The 17,008-nt window shown below is 39.4% G+C and overlaps 1 protein-coding gene across 2 annotated transcripts; it reads left to right on the forward strand.

Annotated features, from left to right (window-relative positions):
- Positions 1 to 9,644: 9,644 nt before the first annotated feature.
- dlx3b (distal-less homeobox 3b) lies at positions 9,645 to 12,990 on the forward strand. Of its 2 annotated transcripts, none has more exons than XM_036572179.1 (3): positions 9,645 to 9,957; positions 11,287 to 11,474; positions 11,986 to 12,990. In XM_036572179.1, the coding sequence occupies exons 1-3, from the start codon at positions 9,645 to 9,647 to the stop codon at positions 12,280 to 12,282; spliced, it is 798 nt and encodes a 265-aa protein (XP_036428072.1). In that variant the 3' UTR covers positions 12,283 to 12,990. The 2 variants fall into 2 exon arrangements, with proteins under 2 accessions (XP_036428072.1, XP_036428073.1); XM_036572180.1 differs by having other exon boundaries at positions 11,290 to 11,474.
- Positions 12,991 to 17,008: the final 4,018 nt, after the last annotated feature.

A 17,008-nucleotide genomic window follows, 5' to 3' on the forward strand; every position in this document is an offset into this window, starting at 1 on the left:
ACATCTCCAGCTTAAACCACTGACCTTTGGGGGTTGTAACATCCATGTAACATATTTTGACTCTGTATATTGAGTTTTTTTTAAATTAGCCATTGAGTAAATACCAGGGGTGTGGACTCGAGTCATATGACTTGGACTCAAGTCTGACTCGAGTCACAAATTAGATGACTCGACTCAAGAAAATCGAGAAAGACTTGGGACTCGACTTTGACTTCAACACCAGTGACTCGGACTCTGACTCAGACTTGAACGTCATGACTTGGAAAGACTCGAGACTCAAAGTGGAAGTAACGTGGAGACTTTGCAGATGAAACTCTCTACACAGTCAATTATTTTTCTTGTGAATTAATTCGTTTCCTACCATAAACAGAATAAACAGCAAGTACTCTTTGGTTTTATGTGGAAGTATTTACCAGAGGTGGGAACAAGTCACTAAGTTGCAAGTAACAAGAAAGTCTCAAGTCTTGACACTCAAGTCCCGAGTCAAGTCCCAAGTCAAGATAGTCGGGTCCTGATTTCAGTTTGTACTGCACTTAAAAATATGGTACAAAATGTAACCACTGTAAACAAACATTACAGTATGAGTGCTGTAAATATATTAATTAGTGTCTGCTGCTAGAGGTTAACTGTACAGAGTAGTATTTTATAGTGCAACATTACTAAAGTATAGTGTAATATAAGTTTGGTTGCAAAACTGAATAGAATAAAAAAAATGTTCCACCAACCAAGAGTTCAGTTCCTGTGTTTGCTCCTTGTTTAGCAACATAAGTGCCACTGAGGGAGGCACCAGTTAATAAGCAGAGCTTGAACACAAAGACGGGAGTTAATAAAAAGAAGACTCAAAGCTCGTCCTTGAGGCACTCCCTACACAGCTGTTTCGGTTGTCCGCTAAGCCATCCACACTTCAGAATGAGAGGCTCTCTCTCACTAAATGAATGCATTCCTGTGGATCACAGTCCCTGTTGCTTAGAGAACCCATCCAATTTTATATCATTCCTCACACTCCAATGTCAGCTGCAACACTGGAGGTCCCAGAGTCTTGCATAGCCAGAATAACAGGGGATGAAATATACAGAGAGAGAAATGGGATCAATTATATAACTATATAACTGTAACAATGTGTCACAGTTATAGTTATACGACTAACAACTATAATAAATCTCATTTCATTCTATAATTTTAGTTCAATAATAAATGTATCATTTAATAATAAATGTGCAGTTAAAAATGTGAAATGGGTTTGTCTTATAATAAAATATTTAAGAATTACTTTAAGTACTTTATGGGGAAAAAAATCAGCTGGACTAAAATTTGGATTAAAATTGAAATGTGAAATTTTATTTATGTGTGTTTATTATATTATGTGAGATATCTACTGTGAAGAAGATCTGAAGATTTGTCTGTGGGAAAAAAAAATAGTTAAAAGTCTTAAAATGTAAAATAAAGGATGGGTTTTAAAAATACATATCCTCAGAGGTGCACCTGCTGTGCACTGGGATCCCTGTATGTCTGCAGAAAGGCAAGGTTTAGCACTATTTTACTGCTGAAGGGTTTGACAGGATAGAGCATAAAATACAAGAAAATGGTTCACTATTAAGAGTCACCTCATTAAATCTTCTTTAGTGTTCCCAGATTTTCAGTGCTAAAGTGTGTGTGTGTGTGTGTGTGTGTGTGTGATAGAGAGAGACAGAGAAAGTGTGTCTAGCACCCAGAGCTGGGTTTCGTTGGTAACATCTGGCCACAGCTGGCAATCATTTGCTTGCTGAGGCCTTTGACAGCTGTGGTCCACTGGGAGAGCATTAACCAGGACTGACCTGCGGCTTTTCCCCTTCACTCTCCCATTTCCCTACACACACAGTTCATAACCCTGCACAGCAGAGGGGGCAATCCCTTTAAAACAAATTAAGTTGTTAATATGATTTCTGATTATTCCAAAAATAATGTACAGAATGTTTGGCCATTCTATACATTAGCATACTGAAAAAAAGCATATTTCAGCACACATTTTGTTTTAAATGTGTTGATATTTTAGAATTGTGGAAATTTCGGACACATTTGAATCAAGCAAATTTGGTCAGTTTTTTTTTGGTCAGAATTTTCTCCCCCCATTTAATTGTTGTCCTTTCCTAACTGCTAGTTAGGTATCCCTATCACAAGATGCTATCATGCTGGATTGGGAAAGGCTAGGACGTGCTTCCTCTGAGACACATGAAGCAGGCCACTGTATCTTTTTAAACTTCCGCTAATGCAGCGCTTGTGCCACTCCAACTCATCCCAAATGTACTGGATTATGCTCACTTTAAATCACTCCAGAGGAAGCTGTTTTACTGCTCTCCAACCCAGCACTGCAGAGATTTATACCCCTATAGTCTTTGGGCTTGGTGACCTTAAGCTAAAGTGCTGCTGCTCCAGAGCGTCACATTCTATTGGCAATGCTTTTCTATGCAGATCATACAAGCTGTGTGTGTGTGCAGTTGAACCCCTGTTTTCGCAAGTCAAGTCAAACTTTAGTTATATAGCGCTTTTTACAACAGGCGTTGTCGCAAAGCAGCTTTACAGAAAAAGAAAATCTGGGTTCGAACCCCCATGAGCAAACCAGTGGCGACAGTGGCAAGGAAAAACTCCGTAAGAGCAAGAATAAGGAAGAAACTTTGAGAAGAACCAAGACTTAAAAGGGGAACCCATCCTCCTCTGGTTGACACTGGATAGCAAACAATAACAAAAGAGCAATTTGAACAGTGAATAAGGTTTTAACATTAGTGTAAAACATTGAAATACAGAATAAAGGGAGAAACCACCGAAGCAATGCCTATGATTAAATAGTTTAAGTCTGTGCAGCAGCAGTATCAATCAAAGTATCATCAAGATAGCAATAGGTGTACTTTAAAGTGGCTGAATTCAGTAATTAGCAGGGGAGTCTGGACACTATGTACTAAAGTTTAATACAATTTTCAGTCGTAACACATTGAAATGCATTTATTCTCAACTGAGCAGCCAAATTTACTTTGAGAACGAAAAATCTCTCTGACTAAAATGTCTGTATTAAAAACTGCTGTGTAGTGCACCATGACCTCCAACACTTCACAACTCACCGGAGTGTTTTCGTGAAGGAAACTGAAGTGGTGCTGAAAACATGAGGAGCCAAGCAGTGTTTATGTTGTAAATGTAATTCAATTCCAAAGTTTTTTAATATTCTTCTCTTTTATTATTGTGTGTGCTTGCCTGCATGGGTGTTTGAGTGTTTGTGTGTGTCTTGGGGGGAGCTCACATAGTTTGCAGTATTACACCTGCACAAGTATACGAAGACATTTGCTGACATTACTTCATCATCAGCCATCAGCCATCCCTTATTGATTACTGCATAAAAATGTGCCTAATAATGGGGAGATAACTACTTTTAACTTTGTATCTATGCAATCTGTAACTGTCTGACTCAGTTGTCCACTAGATTTTTGACAGACTTCAGTCCTCCTAGGTTCTCCATGGTGTATATATAATTAATTAATTAATTAACTAAACTCACAGCAGCAAGGGGACATTCCCTTTACAACAAATCAAGTTAGAAAGATGATATATGAAGTGTGGATTCTAAAGTTTCAATCGAAACCACATTTGTGGTAGAAGTAGCAGACATTAAATGAAAAGGTACTACTGTTCAAGCATTCACTTGAGGAAAGAAAAGCCATGTCAAACATTTTTGACACTGTTGATATAAAACATGATGATGTAGCATATGGAATCTTACCTTTATATGATCAGAGTGGCTTTGTTTAATCTACCTCGTAGACTCGCTCTACTTGATTCCTAATTCCGCTATTTGTGGAATTATCGGAATGTATCTGTGGAATCTTGAGTCTTGGTTTGTCTCAGTGTTACTTCCTCATGCACTCAGCTTGATCATCAAAGGTCTGAACCCACACCTCTGTTGGAGAAATAAATACAGATACAACAGAATTGAACTGAACTGAATCATTTCAATCTTCAAAGTGAACTCATATCTGAAAGAGTGATCTGAAAAAAGTGGTGGAAGGAGAAATAACTGAAAATACCTCATGAACATTTTCACAGCAAATTACCTATCAAATTAGATAAGTTTAATGAGGCTATCTGGAAGTTCATTGCTTCATAACTTTGAATCTATGAATGATTACAACATAAAGCTACATCTGAAAATTCATCAACACTTGTGTTCTTACTAAAATGTAAATTAGGCCAATTAAATGTATTTTTTCTGTAACACTGCTTGCCTGCTAGAAGTCATAGTTGTGGGCGTTTTCAGGTGGATTTGGAAGATTTCTGGGGAAATGATGCACTTAGTGGAAAAGGGCTTCCCATTTATAATCTTCACAACTAAAGACCAGGCCCAAACATGACTGAATGGTAGAACAGTATATTTATCCTGTAATTGCAGGCTTCCCCTGGGACCTACAGTGCTTTAGCCAAAATGAAAAAAGATTAGAGGTTATGCTCTTTAGGACATCAAACACAGGAAGCAGAAACTCTGCTTACAAAGGGAGCTGGTCGGAGCTCGAAATCAACCTCCACAGAGTCCTATAAAGGTGAGAAATGCTCAGTGTTTTAACACATCTAGGTGACACGTCACAAATGTGTGCTCAGAGAGGCCCAGCAGGCCATGCTGGAGAACAATGAATCTTTCAGTCCCCACATCCGGTCCTTCACCCACTCGCTTCAAACAGATAACATTCCATGACTACCAGTAATACTAGACTTGTGATAAATTGAGATCTCTCGCTCTTTGCCTGTCTAACTTTTATTGATTTCGCTAAATTTCTGCATATTTCAATTGTTAAAATGTAAACAAAGTCATACAGACTGGTTTGATGTGATACGGAATAATATAGAATAACGGCCTTTTGCCTTAAAACATCCTTCAGTACCTTTCTGCCTTGAATTGATAAAAAAAAATAAAACATACATTTTAAGCAATAAGCCTCGCAAAACTATATTTGTTTATATCTTAACTATTTAATTAATGAAGGAATTCTGAATAATTAAAGGACTTTCCCTTCAACTACCCCCCCCCCATTCTCGCTCTCTCTCCCTTCTTTGAAAAGTAAATTATTAACATTATTGCAAAAGCATGGTTTACATAGAATATATAACAAATAATAATATGAGAAATTTAACTTTTTAGACTAAAATTGTGCAAATGAGAACTGTTACGCTTGATCATTTAGCATAACAAAAAATCAAGAAATTTAAAAGGTGTAAAATACTAACACGATCAATCAATCAATGAAATTTGAATGTTTAAGACATTGTCAGTCAGTTTGACAGAGTAGTGAGACTACTGGGACACACTGTCCAATTCTTATAATTAGTTGATTATAATTGATAAGTTATAATTGAATGCAGCTACTTTGAGGGGCACCCATTGTTGACACACGCTTTCAGTTGCACACACAGAGTTTGTATAATCTCTATACACAGCATTACCAACAGAATGACATGGTCTGGAGCAGCGACGCATGAGCCTAAGGTCACAGCAGTCATTTGCTACAATTGTGTAGCAATTACACCACCTGCTGGATCTCATCTGTCATTACATGTAAACCTCACTCCTAATGTGTCTGTAAATAAATAATAATCTTCAGTTTCTGTACAACCCAGAAAAATTGCAGTGGGATTTGAAAAGGGGGAATTCAATCTTCTGCTACTGAATCAAATACGGATTTCGTTCTACACATCTAGTACACAAGTTTCAGATTCCAATACACAGTTACAGGTGCAATGTAAACCCCAGTGTTGAAAAACATTGGTTGGACTGAGTGAAGAAATCTTAAAATGTATTCAACAGATAGTAAAAAAATATATTGAGAAAATAAGTGAGATAAGTGATGCTGAATGCTTTATCTGTCTACAGGTTATCAAAGCTAAGAAGCACTTATAATTTTAATGTTCTTCTCTCTTTGATTTTATACAGTAGAGACAGAAACAAGGCTAAATCAGTCATGCTGCCATTTTTCTGAATGGAAAGTTTTATTTATCTGTAAGCAAAATGATTTAATTGTTGAAAGGGTGTTGTTTTTTTCTTAAATATACAGATACCAAAACTGTACTGTTACTGTGGCTCAAAAACCGTGAAACATATTGAACTGTGGACCCACTGTACCGTTGCATCCCTACTAAAGACCATGCAGCCCACACTTTTCCACACTTGGGTGACTTTGATCAACATGCAGACCTATAGGGCATCAGACCTTGAGGGTGCTTGGGTTAAACATGTTTTTGGGACATACTCATGCATTGTGCAGTCTGTGCATGTGCAGCATATTGTGCAGCGTATGATGTATTGTTGGTACTCTAATTTGCTTGTGTACAGAACTTAACTTAGAAGTTAAATTAATTAATGCATTTTCAATCCCGTCTGAATAACTTCCTCTCCGCCATGTTGGTCAGCTGTAAACAAAACCATCTACTCTGATTGGTCCTTGCTTGTATCTCTTGGAGTTTTGGGTAATAGGCTGCGATAAAGGTTCACAGAACGAGTACTCCAAGCTTCAGCCCTTGCCTCGCCCATAGACGCCCTGATTCTTGAAGCACTTAAGCTGCACAATCACTCTACATTTTCTTCTCAAAACTTCAAACATGGGCTTAAGATGTGGCCATGGGTGCTGTTTAAGGGTAGGACTGTGTCTGTGTGTGTCTGTGTGTGTGTGTGTGTGTGTGTGAGTGATGGTAGAAATGCATGTTTTATTTTATGCTATTTTATTGTATTTTATTTTATTTACTACATGTAAGTGTTTGTCAGATACTGTGCACTGTGAGCTCCTGTAACCAAAACCAATTTCCTTGTATGTGTAAGCATACCTGGCCAATAAAGCTTGATTCTGATTCTGATTCTCTGATGAGAAACATTTATCTTTATGATCTTTATCTGTTGTGGTAGTACAGAAGCTACAGAAGCCAAGCTCAACTGTTCACAACAAATGCAGCATACACTTTGAACTTGATTAGTTAACTGATTTTTCCCCTGGGACAAACACAATATGGCCTACCGCGTTTTAGATAATTCATCCACTGACTTCAGAACTATGATTCAAAGTAATGAATAACGAGAACCTTCATAGAAGTGTAGTCGAGTCAAAAAGCAAAATCATAAATTTCAGATCATAAGTCAGCTATTCGCCAGCTTCGCGATCGACTTTCCTGTTCCACCTTAAATGGAGCAGCAGTTACATTCCAGCGCTATTTAAGGTGGAACAGGAAATTTAGCTAGCTGGCTACTGAAACATTAGCATACTATTATCGATTTTTTTTATGTTTGTTATGAAGAAAAAGACCAAAATACATTGAAACGACATTAAACTAAGATAATACAATGGTTATCGCAATTTTAACAGAAAAAAACTCTCACATTTATGGGTTTTTTTGGGCGCTTGTGCAGCCATCTTGCTTGTGTTTGGATTGTGTCTCTGAAAAACCTCCATTTGGAGGGCCATGTATGCCTAACACTTCGCCCTACCCCTCTATCTCAGCAAAAATCAGGACACCCTACCCCTAGACGTGAACTCTCAAAAGGAGGGCAAAGAGTAGTGGCGAGGGTTGAAATGGGATTGGGCCTAACAGGTCTGGGAGTCTGGGCTGACTCTTGGCCAATGACCGTGAGAGTTGATATGCTTGGAGTCGATTCTTTCATAATATATATGTGTGTGTGTGTGTGTGTGTGTGTGTGTGTGATTATTACTGTAATCGTACTGAAGGATCCGGGGCTATTGAAAAAACGTTCAGGAATTTATCCCGATAGACCTAGTCACACCCGTGTCACGTGACCGGTAAATTCAATACGCGATTTCCAAAAGGTAACCACCTGATCACTTGTCAGTTCAGTGAAGAACTCCTGATAAATGCTGCAGTTTCAGTTTTAGCCACGGGGAGGCAGTGTTGCATTAGAAACATATTGAAAGGCAAACCAACTTTTTTCGCAATGAGAAAACCGCGTAGGCTGCACTGCAAAAACGTGCTTTGACGGTTTGAGTTGATATAAAATATCGTTTTTGTTCATCTAAACTATTTTTGGGATGAATTGACACACGATTTTTACAGTGTAATTAAGTGATATTTAAACGCCAATCTAAAACACTTTCTTTTTCTCAATTCCCTAATGGCCTAATGAGTGGATGTCCCAAAAGTTCGCCAGAGGAAGGAACAGCTGTACAAACGGAGCCTTACAAATATTAATTAATAATTAATTTATCCCCTCCCAACAAGACTAACAGTATTTGTCACTTGATAGACAGAAGCACTGTGGGAATCACCGAAGGTTATCCATCTCCAAAAGTGCTTCGATGGAATTTGAGTACATGATGAATCTACGCACCCAGTTACGTGGTTATGTGACAGATTTTTGCCTTGCAGGATGATATTATAGTCAGTGTGAACTCAAGGAGTGCAGTGTGTCTTTTCCAGAGGCGGGGAGAAAAGCCTAAAACCACTGTCCAAAAGTATTCTTACTTAAATTAAATGACTGAAGTAGCTAGAGTGAAAATGTGTCAGGTCAAAAAACTCCTCAAGTACTAAGTTCTCCGTAGAATCGCGATGGAACTAAGGAAGTGGTATTCTCCACTTTCTGGGATCAATTTGGTCTAAAATAAAATGCTAAACTTCATAAATGAGAGGTGTGAGCAACAGCAAAGCAATCCAGAATTAAATTAAACCCAAAAATGGAATTAGGAACAAATGGCCACATATACTCACATGACCACAGGTTATGGGTCAAAAAAGCAGGCCTGGGCCTTTTCAGTGGCAAAGGTTAAGAGGTCTGTGGTACCACGCCTTGGGATAATGAGCACATAGTGGAATGCCCCAGTGGGCATTGGGGTTGGGGTTGATGGCCTTCCTGCGTCTCTTTCACCACAACGTCTCAAGACAGCTAGCTCTGAATTAGCATAGAGAAAGACACAGCGTTAGTTCTTCTCACAGGCATTCAAGCTTATTGAAGCATAAACTCCTGACTCAAACTGGGCAGAATAAAACATGTAGAGGGTTTATGCATTTATATGACGTCAAATGTGGAACTACACATATTCGACAGTGTTACTGTACACTGCCAAGAATGATTTAGACATTTATTTTTTCTCTCTTGTCAAGCCAAATGTGCATCATCAGTGTTGTTCAGCTTTTATAATTTGTACTGGACTCAGCGAACTTAGCATCCCTCACTTTTTAAATTAAAAGCAGGTTCCTCGCTTATTAAAGTTAATTAAATAGTCAAACAGTGTAGTGGGACTAGGAAAAGCTCATTTAGACGTTTATTAGATTCACACAACAAATATCCCACTAAAATCGAAACTTTCATAAAAATATATCTAGCAAAGCTTACGTTTAGGAGAGAGCCGCCCCCTCGTGGACGGAAAGTGGACTGCACCGAACTTTTGAGCCAATAGGATCACAGCTCGCGCTCTGCCTCCCTATAACTCAGTTTCCACAAAGCAGCTTTTCGCCACAGTCGGAGTAAGTTCAGCTGAGAGAAGTGGGCAAGAGAAGCCCTCCAAGGATTTGCCCTCTTTGCCACATCCACATCTGCATTTCCCCTCTTAAACTGCAGATACATCGCAGGACTAGGACATAAGAGTGGACACCTTTCTTTCTCCTTTTTTTTTTCTTCTTCCCCGCCACCGACGATGAGTGGACCGGCTTATGAGAGGAAGATACCCGGGATTTCTGCAGATCTTTCGGGCTCTATGAGTTGCCACCCGTCGTCTAAAGACTCTCCCACACTGCCCGAGTCTTCAGCCACGGACATGGGCTACTACAGCGACTACTACTCTGGGCAGCCCTACCAGACTCAGCCTATGGGCGCCTACCCCCAGTTCAACATGTCCGGCATGGGTCCAGCGGGGCCTTACCCCAGCAAGGCAGAGTACCCCTACAGCCCGTCCTACAGGCAGTACGGACACTACGGCAGGGAGCTGCAGAGCCCTCCCCAGAATACAGGTGGGACATTTTACACTGTAGCTCAGGGTGAATAAGGAATACACGGGAATGAGGAAGGGCAGCTGCGGTAGTGATACTGTTTTTTTTTTCAACGTGCACAGGAAAAGTGGGTCAGTTTTAGTTTTAGTAAGGAAACGTAAAGTAAAGTTTAGATGTTGATTTTATTTAAATTCCAATGCGAAGTGAACAAGAACAAAAATATAGTATTGTGTTAACAGCAGTGGGGAATCTGAGTAGACCTGACAAAAGCGGATCGTACATCGCGTAGAATCTGTGCGCGCGGATGAGCAACAAATTAAACTTGGCCCACAGCAGAGTTTTTCTTTTTCTTTCTTTCTTTCTTTCTTTCTTTCTTTCTAAATATGTTTAGCTATATTTAAGCTCATTCTACAGTAGCGATTTCACCTCATTTTTTCTGTCCCGCTTTTCCCTAATTTTATTTTAAAGACGTTTATGTCGTCATCAGAGTGTGTCGTGTATATTTCTGCTACATAGGGCGAAGAAATAAATTCATTTCGGTTTAATGTGAAGGAGTCTCGCGCTTCCAACAATCGCGAGATGATTTTGTTACAACAGTTAGCCTGCGCGGCTCAGTGTTAAACGGCTATGATTGATAGATAACCAAATGTGTATCATATTAATATATAAAACAGAATTTTCCCTCAAGGAACAATAAAAAATTATCTCTATGTCTGCGGTCTTAAGTAGTAAATTTAAATGCTTTTAATAGGGAAGTATTGTACTGTAAACATTAAACGGAACTGGTCATTTGTGGTCGTTTAAAACAAACTCAGAACACGAATGAAATTCGAATATAAACGAAATAATAATAGTAATAATAATAATAATAATAATAATTATAGTGATAATAATAATAATAATATGGAAAATCAACAACCAGCAATAGGCTTACTCGTGCTAATTGTTACATAATAAGTTTAATATTACAGCACCTGTGAAACAGTATAATAGGCTGCTTATACTTATACTTGCTCTAGTATCAGACTAACAAGTACAAATATTTTAACTGCAATTCTGTTAAAACGTTGTATCAAATTAAATTAAATGGTTTAACTTACCATATTAGACAAGTTTAAAAAAAAAAAACAGTCCAACATTTTACAAAATTCCTTTTCTGGCTTAACTTGAACTAGTCAACTGCACTCAGTCTAACCATGTTATACTAGTGGTGGAAGGATAAACATGTTAATTTAAAATTTAATATTTTTTGCTATATATACTGCTATTTGTTTTTTAATACAGCAAGATATATCCACAAGTTTGTTTATGTAAGTATTTATTTATTTATTTATTGATCCTTTCTATCAGCAGTAAAAGAAGAAGTGGAGACTGAAGTCCGGATGGTCAATGGCAAACCAAAGAAGATCCGCAAGCCCCGCACCATCTACTCCAGTTTCCAACTGGCAGCACTGCAGCGGCGCTTCCAGAAAGCCCAGTACCTGGCCCTGCCTGAAAGAGCGGAGCTTGCAGCACAGCTTGGCCTCACACAGACACAGGTACAACCCAGAACACACACAACCCAACACAGCCCTCCTGACGCTGTACGTCCAGCATAGCGAACGTGACCTGAAGGTCTATATCGTGAAACCAGTTGATGAAATAGTTACAGATGTGCTGTGCACATCATTGAATCTTTCATAGTACATTTTCAGGTGTTTTAATACCCGTAATGATATAAATTAATGCCTTTTTTAAAGACGTATTTTTCAAGCACTGTAGAATATTATGTAGGCTTTTTGTGTTCTCTTACCTTTTCCTCTTTAGTCAGGTCAACTCAGATTCCACAGTGTTGTTGAGATATCATCATCGTTTCCGTGATGTTTTTGCTAACTTACTATTAGTTTTGATGAAAAATAAACAAGTTAACTGACTTTACAAAGTCAAAGCAGCTATTTTTTGCCAGCGTAGGCAAATGACCACCTAACTCCAAATATCAGGAATACTGTCTATAATTTATCACACACAAAACACAGATAACTCAATATATGTGCTTCTTTCTTTCAAAAGGTGAAAATATGGTTCCAGAACCGGCGGTCCAAGTTCAAGAAGCTGTACAAGAATGGTGAGATCCCGCTGGAACACAGCCCAAATGCCAGCGACTCCATGGCCTGCAATTCACCACCCTCCCCGGCCGTATGGGACAGTAATGCGCACTCAGGACAGGTTGGCCGGGGCCAGGGCCCTCAGCCCCCTCTTAGCTCCACACCGCCCTCCTACCTGGAAGACTACAGCAGTCCCTGGTACCAGCAAGGATCGCATTTACAGCACCCAGGCACTGTGCAGAGCCTAGGGGCCGTCTACTGACCTGGACAAGGGACTGAAGAGCAAAAAAAAAAACAGACTGGACTTTCATACAAGCAAGCAGACTGTTTGTAGTGGCTTCGTGCTAAGTAGGGCCTTAAAGGGAAATAAGCTGAAAAGAGGCATTTGAAGTCACAATCGTCGATCCCCTTGACTTTCGCTGGCCTCTTTGAGTTGAGTTCAACGGCGACAGACTTCATTTGTCAGGCTGAGAAGAAAACGACGACTATTGTACCACAGCAATATTTCAACTGCTCGACTATTCAGATTAATATGAGCACATAGGCATGTAGGTTAACCTGTTATTTAAAGGACATTATGGCGTGGTGTTAAATTATTTTGAGTTATTGCTCCCATTTTATTCATATTTGTTCTTCCTTGCTAGACGGATTTTGGAGTATTTGTTTGTTTACGATGCAACAAAAGATAGAAATGAACCCAAAAAAAAAAAGGAAAAAAGGGTCACCTACGATGTGGGTGGCTGTCGTGCGCTTCACAGACTCAGGACATAATAAGTTATATTGATTTGTACAATCTATTGAAAGATGTAGTTGTATATATGTGTTCAAATGCAACAACAGAACCACTAAAAACATATTGTTTTGGAGACATAGAACACTGTGTGGTGGTGCCTGGAACTGTTTTTATATTTCTGTAAGTAGTGCTTCTGTTGTAATGCTGTTAAAGTTGAATAAATGCAAATTGAATTCATGTATTAAAAAAAGTTGGTATTATGCCGGTTGAACCAATTCCAAAAAAAAAGTTTTTTGTGCTGTTTTAGAGGAATATTACACCGGCTTAAGTTATAGTACATAATAGATTGCTCAGCCCCCTGTAGGATCACCTGTGCTGAAATCAATGTGCCTAAATTCCAAGATGTTTATGCCACTGTATGCACTGATGTTAGTTTGTTGCTCAACGAGCTGGTCCAGAAAAGGGTTAAATCCCAGTAGGCGTGAGGTTAGACCTGCGTGCAAAGAGGCAGGAGGAGGCGACAGGCAAGCAGACATGTTGGAGTCACTGCATTTTATTAGTATTCTGTTGCCAGATAACAAGAAAGCCCATGGAGAGGAGCAGGAGGAGGAGGGGATGACTACTGAAGGCAGCCTTTAGCCTTAGGCATCGTCGTGCAACGCACACACACACACACACATGCGCACACACACTCAACCCCAAACAAAAGCACGAGATGAAAGGAGAAAGAACTGAGCAGGTATGCAAATAAGAGATCAGCAGTGTTCAGGAGTTTAACCTGTTCTTGGTGACCGGGAAATCTAGGTTCATTTAAAACCTTTTATATTTATTTAAACAGACATCTAGTGAGAACCCAATAGTTTTACTGGATATGTAGGTCTACATCTGGTAAACCCACAAATCTGTTTTTTACAGTGTGGTGAGTCTTGTGAAAAATTGAAAACTTACGACAACAAGAAGTCTGAACTATGTTCTATGGGCTAAATAAGATGAGCTGAACTGAAGATGCTTTAAGGAATGGAGGAGCATGTTAAAGGTCCTGAAGTTCACAAGCATCAGATACTGAAGAGTTTATTCCCCGTAACTCTTAGTGAAAACACATGTTTATGTTTTTTCCAAGCAGATTGGCCAGAGTGAGGCTAGTTTTGTCCAAAACAGCTCTTATAAAGTAGGTGTGAAAAATAATATAATCCAGCAGGAGCCTATTTATAAACACACAGACTCTGTGGGTATGAAAATGATAGTGGATTTGTATTACAATACATTGCAAAGTCAGCATGTAATATATTAAGTAGGTCGTTTTTAGTCAATGCACGAATATCCATAACATTTTCCCTCTTCTTTGTTTTGATACTGTCCGTCAGCAACAGATGCATGAAAGCATGAGCAAGATGACATTTTATTTTCTGTGATTTTACTTATTGTGTGAAGTTCATATGAAAATGCTCACAGAAATGTCTCTTTAACTGCTCATTGTTCAGGTTTTCACGCTCTGAGTTTTGGTGGATTAAGGTGCTAAATAGGAATACAGGCTCACATTGCACAGTGGTGACGTTTTCTTATGAACTTTTTCCTATGTTGTCAGTTTAGACTTAAATGTTCAGATATCATCACAGGTTTTTGTTCTGCTTCGGTTAAAACTGGAGTTTAATGAGCTCGACATTTTAAATCAACCAGATCACTTTTTAAGTTAAAACAACAAATCACTTTTTATAAGCACATTAACAGACATGGGAGAATAAGAATCAGCCTACTGTGCTTACCATGTCCCATCATTACTCTTAATGAGCTTGTAAATATACAGTATAGACAACATGTTATTGTACCGTAATAAGCATGTAGTAGTTTATTTTGGCTATATGCAAATAATGGATAAACTGAAGGGAACCTTGACAAAGGTCCTGTATTTGTTCATGTAATGATGTCATAACACAACCCCACGTCTTTTGAATAACTTTTTAATTTTTTTAATTACATTAGGAAAGGCAGATAGATATGAGCTAATGGATCGAAAGAGACCTGCAACTTCAAACGACCTAATAAACAGATTCCTTTCTTGTGTGTGTGTGTATGTGTGTGTGTGTGTGTGTGTGTGTGTGTGTGTGTGTGTGTGCTAGTGTTTTGGTAAAACCATAATTTGGACGGCAGAGAAAGATTTGCAATGTAAAAATATGTTCAGACTTTCAGAGTTCACATTGTTCATTGAAACTACTGTTTATTGAAATTTTAGAGATTTAATGAACTCAACACATGAACACAATCAGATTATCTTCTTTTTGAGTTCACACAACAGTCCTTTACAATGTTGTAGGAGGTCTTATAATAGAGTAATGATAACACCATATGGACCTCGTAAGGGCACCATGCACATGTTTAAGGGCATCAGTGGAAGATTAAATTTTCACTGTTTAGAATCATTCAATATAAAAATATTGATCAAAAAACTCATCTCACACACCTATTCAGTGTTAAAATACTTTGATGCTGCAGGCATATTATGATGTTTGGTGATTTGTATTAAGCCACAGTCTAACAAATCGGGTATATCCCAACAAAACCAAAGAACTATGGGTTTTGTTGACAAGACAGGCATTCTTTGACTAAATGTATGCAACTATTTGGCTGCTGTGCTAAAATAAGGTTGAATTTATTTAAGCCTAGTGGGAATGCTGCATCCCATGTGAAGCTGTTTTCCTTGTGGTGAGCACTGGGGAGAATAGGAGCTTCTGCATGGAATCATGTAATATGAAGTTACTCTCTCATGACGTCACGGAAAACGTGCATTTCTGAAGATCTGTTGGCAAAATAAATGGGAACAAAGGGAAAAAGGTCGGCCCATGTCTAGGCATGGCCTATCACAGTTCCCACAGATGTTCCAAACACTGCTTTCGTCAGGGTCACCGCGGCCTGGGGAAACCAAGCTGATCACAGCTTGTGTGTGCGAAAACATTTGTGTGGTTTCACGTAAGTGATAATGTCAGATCTTGGAAGCGAAAATGTTGGAACGAAATCTACTGATGTAAGGTCGGAGAGAGATGGATGTTGTTGGGGATCTAAGCAGGGGGTTAAGAGAAGACACAAGCTGTCAGAGATCTTCGATCAATGGTGTGCTTGATGGAGATAGTTGAGATGGTTGCCTGGTCAACTGTGAGTCATTTCAGGGCATTCCATAGCTGAGAAATTAGTCATGAAGACATGAAGAGATTGAATTACAACACTACCTACAGAAGAGAGGGAAGAGTCACATTCACACATAAAAACCTGTCAGGCCACTTAGTTCCCTTTATAGGATGATTATTCTGTCATCTACACACAAAGCCTGTTTCTTAAGTGAAAATGGTCCATCTTGGCCAGGCATTTCCCTCTTACAATCTTGTTCCATTCGGAAAGTTTATAATATCCACAGCAGAAATATTCATCAAGACTTTTTCAATTCTGCCTTCCCAGTGGCCCATTGGCCATATGTGTCATATCACTTTTCTCATTGGTTTGTACATCGTGTGTGGCCTTAACGTGCTGGTACTGGTCCAGGCTCTGCTGTCTTGGGACACATTGCTCATTCAGCCAAACACGTAGAGTGGCAAAGCCTCAGAACAAGGTCATCTCAGAGCTTAGGTCACCACCCTCAACGTGCAATACCCTGAGTACTATGGCAAGGTTTGAACTGTTGAACTCAGAATGTGATACTACATTTTGATGGGCCCTAAAAAAAGACAGTGGGGTTCACTCTTTGCCCCTTTCGCTGAGAAACGTAATCCAAGAAAATGATGTCGAGGGGTCTCTAGGGTGGCAAATGAAGGTTGAGCTGGCGGTCAGCGGTGGGTGGGACACGCATATGTTGCCATGAAAAGACAGGGGGCAGCTGCCTGACCAAGCTTGCCAGGCGGAAACCTCTACCTCAGAGCGGGCATCACTCAGCAGTCTCATCCTGCTCGAAATGTAAATAAGATCAAATGAGACAGGCATCTTTGACAGCTGTGAACCAGTGAACGCTGCTTCACCCCAGGAGCCAGGGTGCAGTTCAGGGTGGCAGCAGAGAAATAGTCTAGGGAGGTTGGAGCCATCCCGATTCGTGGTCCATACCCCAATAAGCCAAGCATAAATTGAAGATGCTGTTAGCTGTACTTATAAGGCCAAGTCTCTTCCTACCATGCCACAGTGTTCCCTTGTGGAAGCATAAATCACGAAGGGGCCTGGAAGGGAGATGAGATGCATTCTAGGATTTGATCTCTAGCAGCGCAGCCACAGATAAGCA

The sequence above is a fragment of the Colossoma macropomum genome, unplaced genomic scaffold, assembly GCF_904425465.1.
Source record: "Colossoma macropomum unplaced genomic scaffold, Colossoma_macropomum, whole genome shotgun sequence".
Taxonomy (NCBI): Eukaryota; Metazoa; Chordata; class Actinopteri; order Characiformes; family Serrasalmidae; genus Colossoma; species Colossoma macropomum.

Excerpts from the sequence above, each read along its gene's own strand:
- dlx3b (XM_036572179.1), top strand. The coding sequence starts at position 9,645 with ATGAGTGGACCGGCTTATGAGAGGAAGATACCCGGGATTTCTGCAGAT. Across the intron at positions 9,958-11,286 it reads GAGCCCTCCCCAGAATACAG|CAGTAAAAGAAGAAGTGGAG; the intron begins GTGGGACATTTT and ends CCTTTCTATCAG. Across the intron at positions 11,475-11,985 it reads TTGGCCTCACACAGACACAG|GTGAAAATATGGTTCCAGAA; the intron begins GTACAACCCAGA and ends TTCTTTCAAAAG.